The 17,326-nt window shown below is 46.8% G+C and overlaps 1 protein-coding gene across 9 annotated transcripts in view; it reads left to right on the forward strand.

Moving 5' to 3' along the window:
- Window positions 1-17,326, forward strand: part of ppip5k1a (diphosphoinositol pentakisphosphate kinase 1a) — a 171,249-nt gene that overhangs the window by 66,353 nt on the left and 87,570 nt on the right. For all 9 annotated transcript variants that reach the window (XM_034194040.1, XM_034194052.1, XM_034194059.1 and 6 more), the window contains 3 exons: window positions 259-380; window positions 14,636-14,818; window positions 16,006-16,147. In XM_034194040.1, coding sequence (XP_034049931.1) covers window positions 259-380; window positions 14,636-14,818; window positions 16,006-16,147 — 447 coding nt within the window. The remainder of the gene's footprint in view (window positions 1-258; window positions 381-14,635; window positions 14,819-16,005; window positions 16,148-17,326) is intronic.

Consider the following 17,326-nt stretch of genomic DNA (forward strand, 5'->3'; position numbering starts at 1 on the left):
ACCTCTGTTTGTCTTTGTTGATTAAATCAAATTGATCAAGAATACTGAGGGACTTATGGTATCAAGTCTGATCTTTTGATCTTTTTCGAGCATGTTGCGATGCTGTTTGTTTTTTGTTTTATCTTTTGGAGATGGCAGAGTTGTGGTCACAAGTTTAAATCTGTTTTCATTTACATTCAAGCAGATTTCCAGTGTTCTTTGTCAAAGAAGCATTGTTGTCTGTATTCGCAATTGTTTTTATTGTGTGTGTTTGTGCAGGAGACTATGCTGGTTTTCCAGGATGTGGGCTGCTGAGATTACACAGCACTTACAGACATGACCTCAAGATATATGCATCTGATGAGGGCAGAGTCCAAATGACAGCTGCAGCTTTTGCAAAGGTATTTCTGTTCATTGTAAAAGCTGAACAGGTCAAATCAGTTCAAAGAGCATGCGCAACTGCCACATCTGCCAATCACCACATCTGCTACAATACAAAAGGCAGCCAGTTTCTACCCACCTCCCAAAAGTGTCTCTTATTGGCTGAAGCCATGTGAAACGTAGCCATTCCCGTGGTCTTTCCCAGTTGGCTAGGAACCTCAACACTGAGAAACCTGTCTGCTGGATCATGCCCAGAGAAATGCATCACATGGGTAACATGTCATAGCTAATGTTCCCTCACAGTGCAAGTGATATGCATCACCTGTGTCTCCATAAGTAGCTGTTTGTTTGATATAAAGTTATTCCAGCAGTGCCCAATGATCCTCCGAAGAGACGTCGTACCAATAACATCCAGTTGTCTCCTTAAGTCTCTACTCAACAGCCAGACAGAAACTCCAATACCCAACGGTCTCTCACTGTTCATATTAACAAGGTTGTTTGAGCTGTAAGCATATAACATAAAGGATTGAACTTGTTGTACATGGCAGTAACTTCTTAAGACATGAGCTTGAATAAGAACTGCCTTTTCAGTAAATGTCTCCATCTGAATATGTGGGCTCTCAGGAGGTTAAGTGAGTAACTAGAATGGTTAGAACACCGGCCCCGTGGTCATCACTGGTGTGTGAGTGCACCACAATATGGATTGTGCAATACAGTCAACACTATGGTAAATAAGCCCCCCCCTGCGTTCACACCGGGCGCGACGCGAGCGACTGCAGCCACAGGTTGCCATGTAATTCCTATGTAACTATGCGTTTTGGCGCCAAACCGCGCAGCGAGTGAAGCGATGCGATTTTGAGCATTTTGCGCGTTTGTGGTGTGATATTGCGTCGCATCACGTCGCGTTGCCCTCCTCCCCAACTTGAAAAATCTGAACTTTTTTGTCTCGTCGCGCCGCGCTGACCAATCAGGGACTGAATATGTAGTGACGTGGAGATGTCTGGAGTTTGACTGAGGCTGTGAACATGCCCTGTATCTGGTAGCAGCCTGTGAGCAGGACTTATGTCTCTTTTGTCCTTTATTTCACAATCATGACAGAGTTTTTGGAGCGAGCAGCAGCACCACAGCAGGGGGGATTGGAGTTTCTTTTTATTTTTATTTTACATGTGCGCGCGAGGGAATCATCCATGGAGATTATTTTACTTATTAACTACACAGATGTATAATAAAGCAAATGGTGACTGGTTTTTAAAGACAATTATGACAGTTTTTTTTGGGAAAGAGCAAGGAGCAGCCTCACAGCAAGCCGTAGAGTTTCTTTCTTTTTTCTTTTTTTTTCTTTACGTGCACGTGCAAGCGAATCATCTGTGTGGACAATATTTTATTAACTACACAGATGTATAATAAAACAAATGGTGACTGGTTTCTAAACACAATTATGACAGAGTTTTTTGGGGGAGGAGCGAGCTGCAGCAAGCAGCGGAGTTTCTTTTTTTTTTTTATTGTTTACATGTGCGCGCGTGAGTGAGACAGTTGGTCCTCAAACTGGGTCCCGCAGAGGCGGAAGGACCGCTGAAAGCGGCCGTCATCCAGACGCAGCTCCTGCAGCAAATAATGATACTCTCTGTATTGGGAGCTTTTCACAACAACTCTCTCCGTGTGATCAACGTCCGTCATGATGACTTGACGCCGAGTGGAATGGAAGCGCCTCCTATTTGATGACGCACCGGGGCGAATTTTCGCAACGAAAGTCCACCCAAGCAGAGCGACACACCGGGCGAAGGAGGCGGGTCCGTCGCCACGCGACCCCCGCGAATTTGTAGCGTCTGATCACGCCCGGTGTGAACGCGGCATAATAGCACAGAATCCTTTCCAGGACAGAAATGGTTTTTTTTAATAACCCACAACAACAAAAATAGTGCTCACAAAATATCAGTAATTTCAGAAGGCCAAGGGGGTGCCCACATTTCACCTGGTTATGACAGATAGATGGTTATTTTAGAGATGTGGGAACGTGCGTGTTTTCTTCTGGGGGAGGGGGGGGCAGGGTGGGAGTTGCCATCCAAGACTCACGGTGGTTTCACAGAGTCGTGGATGCAGCATAGCATAGAACCATCACATGCTCCCAGACTTGACTTGATTAATTTGGAGATCAGTACTGTAATTTCTAGACTATAAGCTGCTACTTTTTTCACACGCTTTGAGCACTGCAGCTTAAACAATGATGTGGTTAATTTATGGATTTTTAACAGGCTTTCTCATAAGTCAGAATACGTCAGTTGATGCTGTCCATTGAGTCGCTGAAAGCTGCAGTCCTCATGCGGCTTTTATTCACACACAAAGTAAATATAAAGTCTTACCTGTTCGTTTTAGTGGATTCATCATTACGTCCCGAAGAAAATTATCCACATAAAGCCTCCTGATTTTGGAAAATGACATCTGAAAATACTTTAATTCCTTGTCGTGTCTGAAGAAAAGTCCCTCTGGCACTGTGCTCCGTCAAATCAGTCAGTGGAGCCTCCCTTGTTGTGTGGGCCGCTGAAGAGGAGGTACTGCTGGCCCACCACCACCAGAGGGCGCCCTGCCTGGAGTGCGGGCTCCAGGCACCAGAGGGCGCTGCCGCATCATGGGAGTAGCCTGGGTGACAGCTGTCACCCATCACCAGACACAGCTGTTCTACTCAGCACCGAGGTATATCAGGAGGACGGCGTCTCCACCTCAGTGCCGAGATATCGCGTAAGACCAAGGTAGTATTCTCTGCAGTTATACATTGCATCATCAGCTAAGACTGTTAAAACCTTTTTCAGGACTGGTGACTACTGAAAACCTCATTCTTTGGATAAGTACTCACCTTCCTGCTATACTTTGCCAAGAGGTGGAGGCGGCTTCTCCCCTCTCTGTTACTGGGTGCGTTCATCCACTCCTGTGTGTTGTTGCTCTCTCTCCTGCCAGCAGTACCGGATCCGACGAGCGGAGGCAGTGGCCACCTGGGAATTCGGGACTTGGCGGTTCCAGTATTTCCAGGGTTCGGTGGCAGAGGAGATCTGGGTGGTTCCGGTTCGACTGAGACAGACGTCTCCTACCTTCGAGCCTGCCCACACGACACCAGCGGATTCGACCCCAAATTGTGTTTGTTGTATTACTCGTGCTTGTTTCAGTAGTAAATCTTGTTATTTACTCTCTCCATTGTCCGTTCATTGCGCCCCCTGTTGTGGGTCCGTGTTCCTACACTTTCACAACAGGATATCTCGGCCAGCGTCATGGATCCCGAGGGGCGTCAACCGGCTGTTGAACGGTCAATGGAAGACCAAGGCGCGGCGGAGGCTTCGGGAGGGGTAATCGGTGAGTTGCAGCGGATCCTCACCGCTTTCACCTCTCGGATCGACTTAATGACCGAGCAGCACGTTCTCCTAAACCGCAGGGTGGAGGCTCTCGCCGCACAAGTGGAGGCGCGCCCTTCGGGCGCCGCTGCGGCTCTCCTTCCCGAGGACCCTGCGTGCGAAAGTAACGTTCCACTGGTCGTTCAACGGTCCCTCCCTCCGTCCCCAGAAGCATACATAAGCCCTCCAGAACCGTACGGAGGCTGTGTGGAGACGTGCGCGGACTTTCTTATGCAGTGTTCGCTCGTCTTCGCTCAGCGTCCCGTGATGTACGCGACTGATGCTAGCAAAGTAGCTTATGTGATAAATCTGCTTCGCGGGGAGGCACGCGCTTGGGCTACAGCGCTCTGGGAGCAGAACTCACGGCTCCTTCATACATACGATGGGTTTGTACGGGAGCTCAGAACGGTGTTCGATCATCCCAACAGAGGAGAGTCCGCTTCAACCGCACTACTGTCCATACGACAGGGACGTCGGAGCGCAGCTGCCTATGCAGTCGCCTTCTGCATCGCGGCGGCGAGATCCGGCTGGAATAGCACTGCCCTCCGCGCTGCCTTTGTAAACGGACTGTCTCTGGTCCGTTCTGGTGCAGCCCGATCCTAGCCGCCAGTTAGTGGTTGAAGTGGATGCCTCGGACTCAGGGATAGGAGCGGTGCTCTCCCAGAGCGGGAAGACCGATAAGGTCCTTCACCCGTGTGCCTATTTTTCTCGCAGGTTGACCCCCGCTGAACGGAATTATGACGTCGGCAATCGGGAACTCCTTGCTGTGAAAGAGGCCCTCGAAGAGTGGAGACATCTGTTGGAGGGAACAGCCGTGCCATTCACGGTTTTCACTGACCATCGGAACCTGGAGTACATCAGAACCGCCAAGCGTGTGAACCCCAGGCAAGCCCGCTGGTCACTGTTCTTTGGCCGTTTTGACTTCCGGATTACCTACCGTCCCGGGACCAAGAATCAGAGATCGGATACATTGTCCCGGGTGCACGAAGATGAGGTCAAAACGGAACCGTCGGATCCCCCGGATCCCATCATCCCGGAGTCCGCTATCGTGGCCGCCCTCACCTGGGACGTGGAGAAGACCGTCCGGGAGGCCCTGACCCGTGTCCCGGACCCCGGAAACGGACCAAAAAACAGACTATACGTCCCACCAGAGGCTAGAGCTGCAGTCCTGGACTTCTGTCACGGTTCTAAGCTCTCCTGTCACCCAGGGGTGCGAAGGACCGTGGCAGTCGTCCGGCAACGCTTCTGGTGGGCATCCCTGGAGACCGACGTCCGGGACTACGTCCAGGCCTGTACCACCTGCGCCAGGGGCAAGGCCGACCATAGGAAGACCTCAGGGCAGCTACAGCCATTGCCCGTGCCTCATCGCCCCTGGTCCCACATCGGCCTGGACTTCGTCACGGGTCTCCCGCCGTCCCAGGGAAATACCGTCGTCTTCACGATAGTGGACCGTTTCTCCAAGGCGGCCCACTTCGTGGCCCTCCCTAAGCTCCCTACGGCCCAGGAGACAGCGGACCTCCTGGTCCACCACGTCGTCCGTCTGCATGGCATACCATCAGACATCGTCTCCGATCGCGGTCCCCAGTTCACCTCACATGTCTGGAGGAGCTTCTGCCGGGAACTGGGGGCCACGGTCAGCCTCTCGTCTGGGTACCACCCCCAGACCAACGGGCAGGCAGAGCGGGCGAATCAAGAACTGGAGCAGACACTTCGCTGTGTGACAGCCGCGCACCCGACGGCCTGGAGTACCCACCTGGCCTGGATCGAGTACGCCCACAACAGCCAAGTGTCATCAGCCACCGGCCTCTCCCCGTTTGAGGTGTGCTAGGGGTATCAGCCCCCCTTGTTTCCGGTGGTTGAGGGAGAGGTCGGTGTGCCCTCGGTCCAGGCCCACCTACGGAAGTGCCGTCGGGTGTGGCGGGCCGCCCGCTCTGCCTTGTTGCAGGCCCGGACGAGGGCGAAGAAACATGCAGACCGGCGGCGAGCCCCGGCCCCCAAGTATCGTCCTGGGCAGGAGGTCTGGTTGTCCACGAAGGACATTCCCCTACAGGTTGATTCTCCAAAACTGCAAGAACGATACATCGGACCTTATAAGATCCTCAAGGTCATCAACCCCGCCGCAGTGAGGCTCCAGCTTCCTGCCTCACTGCGGATCCATCCAGTCTTCCATGTTTCCCGGATCAAGCCTCTTCACACCTCACCCCTCTGCACCCCGGGTCCGGCGCTGCCTCCTGCCCGGATCATCGACGGAGCACCGGCTTGGACTGTCCGCCGGCTCCTTGACGTCCGTCGGATGGGCCGGGGTTTTCAGTATCTGGTGGACTGGGAGGGGTACAGCCCCGAGGAGCGCTCCTGGGTGAAGAAGGGCTTCATCCTGGACCCGGCCCTCCTGGCCGACTTCTACCGACGCCATCCGGACAAGCCCGGTCGTGCGCCAGGAGGCGCCCGTTGAGGGGGGGGTCCTGTTGTGTGGGCCGCTGAAGAGGAGGTACTGCTGGCCCACCACCACCAGAGGGCGCCCTGCCTGGAGTGCGGGCTCCAGGCACCAGAGGGCGCTGCCGCATCATGGGAGTAGCCTGGGTGACAGCTGTCACCCATCACCAGACACAGCTGTTCTACTCAGCACCGAGGTATATCAGGAGGACGGCGTCTCCACCTCAGTGCCGAGATATCGCCTAAGACCAAGGTAGTATTCTCTGCAGTTATACATTGCATCATCAGCTAAGACTGTTAAAACCTTTTTCAGGACTGGTGACTACTGAAAACCTCATTCTTTGGATAAGTACTCACCTTCCTGCTATACTTTGCCAAGAGGTGGAGGCGGCTTCTCCCCTCTCTGTTACTGGGTGCGTTCATCCACTCCTGTGTGTTGTTGCTCTCTCTCCTGCCAGCAGTACCGGATCCGACGAGCGGAGGCAGTGGCCACCTGGGAATTCGGGACTTGGCGGTTCCAGTATTTCCAGGGTTCGGTGGCAGAGGAGATCTGGGTGGTTCCGGTTCGACTGAGACAGACGTCTCCTACCTTCGAGCCTGCCCACACGACACCAGCGGATTCGACCCCAAATTGTGTTTGTTGTATTACTCGTGCTTGTTTCAGTAGTAAATCTTGTTATTTACTTTCCCCATTGTCCGTTCATTGCGCCCCCTGTTGTGGGTCCGTGTTCCTACACTTTCACAACATCCCTCCCCTTTCCCCACTGAGGCTGTGTCTTTGCTCCACAAGTTGAAAAAGTCACAGCGTCTCATTTACCACAGACACCAGGCGATCCTGGCTGTACGAGATGAAATTATCTCATGATCAACAAAGAAAAAAAAAGTTAGTTACTCAGATCTGTGTGGAGCGGAGACGCCATGAGCCACCGTGCACGCGTGGAATGGTGTGCTGGTTGTGTCACACCTTTAAGAAAAAAAAAGCATTCACGGTACGTATTTAATTAAAAGTTAAAAAATATTTCTGTCTAACATATTTCTGTGTTAATATCTGCTGTTACAACGTGGAGACCTGCATCTTATAGACAAGTGCGGCCTATTTATGTACTTTTTTTCTTTTTAAAATTGGTGGGTGCGGCTTACATTCAGGTGCATTCTATAGTCTAGAAATTGCATTAATCTTTTTGACACAACTCTGATCAGCACTATAGGTCTGAGGCTGTGTTTATCAGGGCCAGATGAGGTGGCTGTTGCACCATAAATCCTTTTTCTTCCTGTTCTGGTGAGTCAGAACATTTGTTAAATACTGTTCTTATAGATGTAACAGGCTATGAAGTAATTTCCACAAGAAGACATAACTTAGCTGCCATGGAAATGCTTAAATCGAAGCAGGGAGTTTTTTGCAGTGCCTGCTCGTTTAAGCTTCAACAATCATTAATTAAACAAAACCTTTTAAACATATAAAACTGTGCAAAAATCTTTAATTTGTGATGTTTTCCATCCAGATTTTAGCTTTGAAGGAGCAGGACACGGTTCGGTTCATTTTCTGTACAGTATGGGAACAAATTGCAAAAACTAAATTTGCTTGTTGTTTAAACCAACAATTTATTGTAACATTATACTAACAGGAAAATAAAATAATTGCAAAGAACTGCCTGGTAATAAGTTAAATAAAATGTTCTCAAATAAACAACAAATATGTCTGTTGATGCTGTCAGTTGATTTCCTGAAAGCTGTGCTTCTCATGCGGTGTGAATACACACACACACACACACACACACACACACAGTGTAAATATAAGGTCTTACGTGTGCGTTTTAGTGAAGAAAAGTCACTCACTTTGCGCCATCAGATCAGTTAGTGGAACAGAGGTCCCCCCCCCCCTTTCCACACCAGTCCTCTGTCTTGGCACAAGAAGTCAAAAAAGTCACAATGTCTCAATAACGTCTCATTTACCACAGCCTCCATGTGATCCTGTCTGCACACGTGATGAAATCTCAGCAAAAAGTTCGAAAATTACTCAGTTACAAAATTACTATGTGTGGAGCAGTGCCACCATGCGCGTGCTGGATGACGTGCGCGTCAATATTTACGTGTAACACTTCAGGGAAAAAAGCATTTACAGTACGTATTTAATTAAAAGTTAAAAAATCTTTCTGTCTCATCTTTCTGTGTAAATATCTCATGTTACAATGTGGAGACCTGTGGCGTATTTATGTACAATTTCTTTTTTCTTTTTAAAATTGGTGGGTGCAGCTAATATTCAGGTGCGCTTTGTAGTCCAGAATTTATGGTAAACACACGCAACGGGAAATCACCCGTGCATGTATCGTACATGTATCGTTACACCCGTACTAAACACTGAATAAATCACAGGAATAAAAAGTGCAAATGAAATGTGCAATAAGAGGGGAAAAAACGTCCTGTCTGCAGACTGAAGATTTCACAGACTGCCTGGGCTTATGGTTCGGCAAAGCTCCAAAACTCTTAACAATGTGAAAAAACAAATAATTACATGGGAAAACAGAGAGAGAGGGAACACCCTAAACTTAAAAATCTGCATGATGGCACAGCAACATTGTGCCATTGCTTAGAGAGAGCCCTGCCACTACTGATATTGTTTAAAAACAGTACTTTTTATCCGGTTAATCGATAGAATACTCGATTCCAAAAATATTTGATAGCTGCAGCCCTAATATCACCCACCTCTATAAGTATTATGTTTTGATTTTACAATGTTGATGTTAAGAGTCCTATATTGTATAAGTATACATCAACCACCCATCCATTTGTGAAATATTTGTGATTTTCCAAGACTTTGTAATCCATTTCCTTGTCTGTGCAGAAATGTGTTTCCAGAACATGGAAGTTAGAAATGTCTCCAAATTCTATCTTTACCAAATTTACTCTGCCAAAATTGATTGCTGACAAAGAATAGGGGTCAATTCCACCAATCAACCCTCTGTTTAAATCAATCTCTGCTTTCATCAGGAATGTTCTTAAATCATGAGCTTGTGTCTGCGTCCAGCACCATTGCTGGTAAATAAGAGGTTGTTGGGGTCCGGGTATGGTATCAACGTAATGTCAAAAGACTTGAAAGGTAGGTCATGTAGCCTCCCTATACCAGTAGAGTTTTGTTGAGCTGCAGTTTCCATACTTGCTGAACAGAAAGTAAAGGTATTACTTGTAAGATATAGTCTAATTTAAAGGGGCAATCAATGGTATAAAATGGCCAGAAGTGATTTTCTGTGTAATGCTATAGTGGCATAATGGCATCCTGCGCACAGAATGCAGTAATACTCCTTTGCTGCGGGTTGTCTTCTGAGCTTCCACCTTGTTTTATTGTTGCACTGGCCATGCATGTGACTCCCACCTGGTGAAACCACGGTCCCTTTCCACATTCTTAGACACAGTAGTAACTGCCGACCAACTCAGTACTGTGCATTCAGTTTGGTGGACAGTAGTGACTTTCCAGAAATTCCTCTAAAGCCCCTTTCACACCGGGGGTGCTCCTGGTTGCTCCGTGCGTCATTATGACGATGCCGCGTGGAAGCAACTCAGTGCCCAGACGATGCAGCTCGGCGCCACAACAGCGTGAGGGGCGCAAAGGAGGAAGCAAGTCGGGCACTGAAAAATTAAACCTGTTTAATTTTTTTTGGCGTCCTGTACTCGACGCAGAAAGGAAGTGGTTCCAGCGCAAGTCGGGGCAAAGAGGTGTTACTCGGCGTGACTCGAAGCCAATTTATGATTCCTGCTGTGTTCCATTGTTCCCGCAGTATAAATCACGCAGGAATGTTTTTATACCGTGTACTCAAAGTAAAAACTACACGCTGAAGAAAAAAAAGCAGAATGATTGCCAGAAATATCCAGTAAAAAGTCCGGACATCTCTAGTCCACTCACGGACATTCGTTCACGCGCGCACATGTGAACAATTAAAAGAAAAAAAAAGTCTGGCTGCAGGCATTAGTTCCTTGTTCTCTGCTCAAACTCTCACATCACAGTTAAAAAAAAGGACAAAAAAGGACATAGAGAGAGGACATGTCAACATCAAGTAGAACTCCAGACATCTCCACATTTGCTTAAGGACAGTTCGTGCACGTGCATCTCGCGGTCAAGGGAGGAAAGATAAACTATAACAGAACTCAGAGCGCAGCCCTGCAGCTCAGCACAACAACAAGTAGAAGAGAAGTCAGAGTGCACAGTCTGTCTGTAGCCAAACTGTGCACTCTGACTTCTCTGTGCAGAGAACCTGCAGGCTGCGTTCTCACCTCCTCTCTGCCTCCTGCTGCGTGCACCTGATGCAGAAATTCCTGCGTCGTCATGACGCCACAGGGAGCAACTGGGAGCAGCCCCAGTGTGAAAGGGGCTTAAGAAACCACATTCAAAGGCTAAAAAGGCATCTTATCACAAAGTTTCTGTGTAGGCTCTCAGTTTTCCAGGTGGTTTCCATAGTAGAGAAGCGTGAATCTTCGACTGGACTGGGTTGCTTGACGTGAGGACGTTTCGCTTCAAATCACAGAAGCTTCCTCAGCTAAAATTCTTGCTCTGGTAGTCTGACTTCTGTCTTGAGTCTTATAGAGAAGAATAAACCAGAAGCCAACAAAAGCTGGAGTTTTTTAACCTAACCAGACCCCACCTACCGAGAGGCTGACTGCTATAGGCTAGTGAGTAAACAATAGCTCTAATTAGCACCTATTGTGCTGTAGTTAGCACTCTCCTAATGACAGGACGGAAGCCTCCCCTGATGGCTCCCTTGACGACTCTCTCCTGATGACGTGAATGACTCATTACCATGAACAAAAGACTGAAACTGCTTTGACCTGAGTACCACATTGTAAACAGGGGACAAAGCGTGTCTGAGACATGAACAAAAGACTGAAACTGCTTTGACCTGAGTACCACATTGTAAACAGGGGACAAAGCGTGTCTGAGACATGAACAAAAGACTGAAACTGCTTTGACCTGAGTACCACATTGTAAACAGGGGACAAAGCGTGTCTGAGACCCGCTCTGCGGTTAAGGCTGGGTTTCAACTGTTTTACAAAGAATGCTTCCTTGACACCTCTCTCAAACCATTTCTTCTCTCTGGCTAAGATTTTAACTTCCTTGTCCTCAAACGTGTGGTTAGTGTCTTTCAGGTGGAGATGAACTGCAGACTGAGGTCCACTAGCGACCTCTCTGCGGTGCTAGTATAGCCTCTTGTGTAAAAGTTGCTTCGTCTCACCTATGTTGTGTTCATTACAGTTTTCCTGACATCTGATATGATACACTACATTGCTCTGTTTGTAACTAAGGATCCTGTCCTTAGGATGAACTAATTTCTGTCTCAAGGTGTTGACTGGTTTAAAGTAAACTGGGATTTTGTGCTGTCTGAAGATCCTCTGTAGTTTTTCCCCTACTCCTGCTAAATAAGGGAGAGACACTCCTCTTCTTCTTGTCTCCGTCTCCTGTCTATCTGGTCTCTTTGTTTTCTGGGACTTCTGCACTTTGTCCAGGGACCAACGTGGGTACCCACATACTGTGAGGGCTAAAGCCCTTCCCTCTGCAGTTGTGGGCACCTGTAGCACTCTGTGTTGAAGCGTCCTGATCACCCCGAGCTTGTGTTCAAGGGGGTGGTTTGAGCCAAAGAGCAGATATTGGTCAGTGTTAGTGGGTTTTCTGTAAACCTCTGTCTGGAGCTGCCTGTTCTCTCCAATCGTAACATCACAGTCCAAGAAGGCTAAATGGTTGTTTCTGGCATCCTCACGTGTGAACTTGATATTGGAGTCCACCGAATTGATGTGTTCTGTAAAGTCCTCGACCTCCTGTTGCTTGATTTTAACCCATGTGTCATCGACATATCTGAACCAGTGACTGGGAGAGATGCCCGTGAACGACGTCAAGGCTGTCTTCTCCACTCGCTCCATGTACAGATTGGCCACAATGGGGGATACCGGAGACCCCATCGCACAACCATGGATCTGCCTGTAGTAATTCCCCTTAAACAGGAAATACGTGGTGTTAAGACAGATCTCCAAGAGTTGGCAGAAGTGGTCTGGTGTGAGTTTGGTCCTTTCAGGTAGAGACACATCTTCCAGCAGTCTCTGCCTCACAGCTGAGATGGCCTCAGCGGTGGGGATGCAGGTGAACAACGAAGTCACATCAAATGACACCATAGTGTCATCTGCCTCCAGCTGCAGGTCCTTGATTTTGTTCACAAAATCTTGTGTGTTCTCCACATGGTGGTCTGAGTTACCCACTAGAGGAGCCAAAATCCACTTGAGGTGCTTGGCCAAATTGTATGTGATGGAATCTGTGCTACATACAATAGGCCTGAGTGGCACGTCCTGTTTGTGGATTTTGGGCAGTCCATAGATGCATGGAGTGGCGTCCCCCGGGTACAGTCTGTAGTATGTCTGCCGGTCGATGAGTCCCTCTTTCTCCAGGTTTTGGAGGCAGCTAATGATTTTCTTCTTATAGCCACTCGTGGGGTCTCTCTTCAGACGTTCGTATGTACTCAGCCCTCACAGTATGTGGGTACCCACGTTGGTCCCTGGACAAAGTGCAGAAGTCCCAGAAAACAAAGAGACCAGATAGGAGACGGAGACAAGAAGAAGAGGAGTGTCTCTCCCTTATTTAGCAGGAGTAGGGGAAAAACTACAGAGGATCTTCAGACAGCACAAAATCCCACTTTATTTTAAACCAGTCAACACCTTGAGACAGAAATTAGTTCACCCTAAGGACAGGATCCCTAGTTACAAACAGAGCAATGTAGTGTATCATATCAGATGTCAGGAAAACTGTAATGAACACTACATAGGTGAGACGAAGCAACTTTTACACAAGAGGCTATACCAGCACCGCAGAGAGGTCGCCAGTGGACCTCAGTCTGCAGTTCATCTCCACCTGAAAGACACTAACCACACGTTTGAGGACAAGGAAGTTAAAATCTTAGCCAGAGAGAAGAAATGGTTTGAGAGAGGTGTCAAGGAAGCATTCTTTGTAAAACATTTGAAACCCAGCCTTAAACGCGGAGCGGGTCTCAGACACGCTTTGTCCCCTGTTTACAATGGGGTACTCAGGTCAAAGCAGTTTCAGTCTTTTGTTCATGGTAATGAGTCATTCACATCATCAGGAGAGAGTCGTCAAGTGAGCCATCAGGGGAGGCTTCCGTCCTGTCATTAGGAGAGTGCTAACTAGAGCACAATAGGTGCTAATTAGAGCTATTGTTTAGTCACTAGCCTATAGCAGTCAGCCTCTCGGTAGGTGGGGTCTGGTTAGGTTAAAAAACTCCAGCTTTTGTTGGCTTCTGGTTTATTCTTCTCTACAAGAGTCAAGACAGAAGTCAGACTACCAGAGCAAGAATTTTAGCTGAGGAAGCTTCTGTGATTTGAAGCGAAACGTCTTCACGTCAAGCAATCCAGTCCAGACGAAGATTCAAGCTTCTCTACTATCTTATCACAAACATCAATCAATCAATCAATTTTTTTATATAGCGCCAAATCACAACAAACAGTTGCCCCAAGGCGCCTTATACTGCAAGGCAAGGCCATACAATAATTATGTAAAACCCCAACGGTCAAAACGACCCCCTGTGAGCAAGCACGTGGCTACAGTGGGAAGGAAAAACTCCCTTTTAACAGGAAGAAACCTCCAGCAGAACCAGGCTCAGGGAGGGGCAGTCTTCTGCTGGGACTGGTTGGGGCTGAGGGAGAGAACCAGGAAAAAGACATGCTGTGGAGGGGAGCAGAGATCGATCACTAATGATTAAATGCAGAGTGGTGCATACAGAGCAAAAGAGAAAGAAACAGTGCATCGTGGGAACCCCCCCAGCAGTCTACATATATAGCAGCATAACTAAGGGATGGTTCAGGGTCACCTGAGACTGGGGGAAGGGGGGCCCTTTCAGCTACAAAAGGCTTCCAGTTGGCTTTCATTCTTTTCAGTGTGGAGGAGGAGTGGCCAAAAGCAGGTGTTTTGGTCCGTGATGGTGGCGTAACATCACTTGGCACTGAATCATTTATAGCACCTTAATATTTAAAATACAATTGCCTGTGTAATTGTGCTGCACAGCACAGTCAACTGTTGTTACAAGGTTTGGGTGGTCTTGTCTTCCATCTTAAAAAATGTTTAAATACAGTTATATTCCATATTCAATTTCAATTTATTTTCATTTATATAGCGTCAAATCACAACAGAGTTGTCTCAAGGCGCTTCACACAAGTAAGGTCTAATCTTACTAACCCCCAGAGCAGCATATTCCTTTTCTTATGATAATGTTCCTTCAGAGGGTGTTGTATCCTGTCTTATTTTTAAGATAGATAATCCTCGATCTTATATCATTGATGTCAAACAATAAGCCACACGGAAATATCTAGTGTGTTGAACACAGTGGAAAATAATTGCAACAGTCATCACTTAACAATAAAAATGGTGTCAAATTTCATACATTATCTCTCAGTTGGTTCTCTGTCTGTGTGTGCAGGGTTTGCTGGCACTTGAGGGCGAGCTTACACCAATCCTGGTGCAGATGGTGAAGAGTGCGAACATGAATGGCCTGCTGGACAGCGATAGCGACTCACTGAGCAGCTGCCAGCACAGGGTCAAGGCACGACTGCATGAGATTCTGCAGAAAAACAGAGATTTCATCGATGAAGACTACGATAGGGTGATTATTCAAAACCTTGTGGCTGAGTGTACTGATAGAAGACGTCTCTAACAATGGACATGTGCTAACTGTTGGTCAAACATAGATTAAGGGTTTGTTTTTATGCGTCCATCCAAAACAAAAGTAGGAGTGATACAAATGTGGAATTTAATGATGGCCAGCACTGAGGGGCGCACAGCCCTTAAATGATGGTGATGATGATGATATCTCCATTGATTCTGCAGAGGATTAGTGGCTGGTCATAATGAAATATTTCTACCCTTAGTGCTGTTGAAATTAGATGATACAGTTGTTCATTGATGCTGCAGATTTCTGTTGAGATTGTGTATTTGATGTTTATCTGATGTGAAAAGTGTTTATATGCATTTGTGTAGTATTATGCTTAATTGGCTGGTAACTTTATGGAACAGCAAGACCAATGACCTCAGAGCAGAGAACAGTAGTGAAGATGGGTATAAGTTGGCTTTATTTCTCACAAACTCTTCAGAGTTAGCAGTTACAGCTAGCATCAATGGACATCCATGCAACAATCATGTCCGGGTGGTAATAGGGAGTGATGCAGGACACAGGCCAACAGTAGGTACACATAGATTCAGTCTGTCCAGCAAAGGTCTCTGTTGAGCAAGCAGCAAATGGGTTATCCAGCCAAACATGCAGACAGTTAAACACAACTAGCAAATGTGTGACGGGTTTGTAGAAATCAGGGCAGCATTGTTCTGATAAAATGATGCAAGAAACCAGGCATAGGAGCACTAACAATCTGGCAGTGGAGTTAGGAGTTAGGAAAGAGTGGAGATAAAATGGTGTTTGGAACATTTAGTAAGGAAACCAAAACACATGTGAACCTGGAAGTCTGTGAACAACATATAAAGCTACTGGAAGTGCACAGAGAGCAGATGTCACAGTAAAAGTGTGGTTGATATTAAACATACAGAAGGCAATAACACGAAGAGAACAAGAGGAAACATCACACTGAAAGGCAACACTAGAGAGTATGAAGAATAAACAACATGGGGGAGAATACAGTAATCATGAAATCATTGTCATGTAGGAAAACTATAGGAGACCACAAGAAGACTAAGAATCACAGTTTATCAGAAATCCAGGAAACAAAATGAGAACTCCAGAGCCGTGAACCATGACTTTAATAAAAGTGTCTTTGTCTTATTTCTTTGCATGTGTTCCAGCTGACCCCAACTGGCAGTGTTTCTTTGGTGAATTCGATGAAGATAGTCCAGAACCCAGTAGCTACTTGTGACCAGGTCTATGCCCTCATTCAGAGCCTGACCTCACAAATCCGTAAAAGAATGGAAGACCCCACTTCCGCAGGTGACCTATAATGTACACTGATCAACCATAGCATTGTGACCGGTGAAGTGAATATCTTTGATTTTCTCACTGCAATGGTACCTGTCAGTTGGCTGGATATATTAGGCAGTTGTGATGGTCAAACAACTGGGGCAGCGGATGTCCAAAATCACAGCTCCTGTGTTATGTTCCCAGTCTGTTGTGGTCAGTATGTAACAAAAGTTGTTCAAGAAAGGAAAACCAGTGAACTGGCAACATGGTCTTGTGGGATAGCTGGACAAATTAGTCCAATCTATGAACCTTGCAGTTCACAGGATTTAAAGTATCTGCTGCTAACGCTTTGAGGTGAGATGCCACGGCACACCTTCAGAGTGGAGTCTGTAACTTGAAGGGTCAGAGCTGTTTTTGTTTGCAAAAGGGGACCTACCCAGTATTAGAGAGGTGGTCACATTGTTATGGCTGATTAATGTATAGGGTTTAAAGTACAACTGACATGATTTTTGTTTTGGTTACCGCTTCACATTATTTTGTGATAGTATGTCAGTTTTTCTGTTGGTAAATATATTGAATGATTGAGTTGTAGTCCTAGCACTGTTTGGTCGTGAATGGCCAAAAGCAGCTGAAATGTGGCAATCTTGAAGTGAAAGGGGTACATTGGCAGGTTTGTTGTGCTGAAAACAATATCAAGCTGCACAAGCAGCTCGGCCGGGGGGGGGGGCATTTTGTCTGTGTCTGAAAACTTGTATGAAGTAGACACTTCCAGTTGTAGCAGAGAAGATAACATTGTCATATTTTGTGATTAGACCACAGGTTTGAGCCAAATAATGAATCTGAATCAGATAACAAATATCAGATGGGAAACAGGTGACATAAATGGAATTTCCCATGATTTACAGCAGCGTAATAATAATATTAAATGGTCATTTATATTTGTTAAATTAAATATTAACTAACATGTTAACTATGAGGATCCACGGCCTCTAGATTGGGTAGTGTTTATAAAATAGGTAGGTGACATTTTTCAATGGTGGTAATAAATTCTGCAAAGTTTCTGCAATGACTTGGAATGGTGTGCGAGTCCAGAATGTTTTTAGAACCTTAGACCTACACAGTTTTTAGAGGAAGAATTCAACTGTTTTTTTTTCTCCTGTTAATTATATAATTTTTAATGTTAATTTACTGTCTTAATGTATTTAGAAA

The sequence above is a fragment of the Thalassophryne amazonica genome, chromosome 2 (assembly GCF_902500255.1).
Source record: "Thalassophryne amazonica chromosome 2, fThaAma1.1, whole genome shotgun sequence".
Classification (NCBI taxonomy): domain Eukaryota; kingdom Metazoa; phylum Chordata; class Actinopteri; order Batrachoidiformes; family Batrachoididae; genus Thalassophryne; species Thalassophryne amazonica.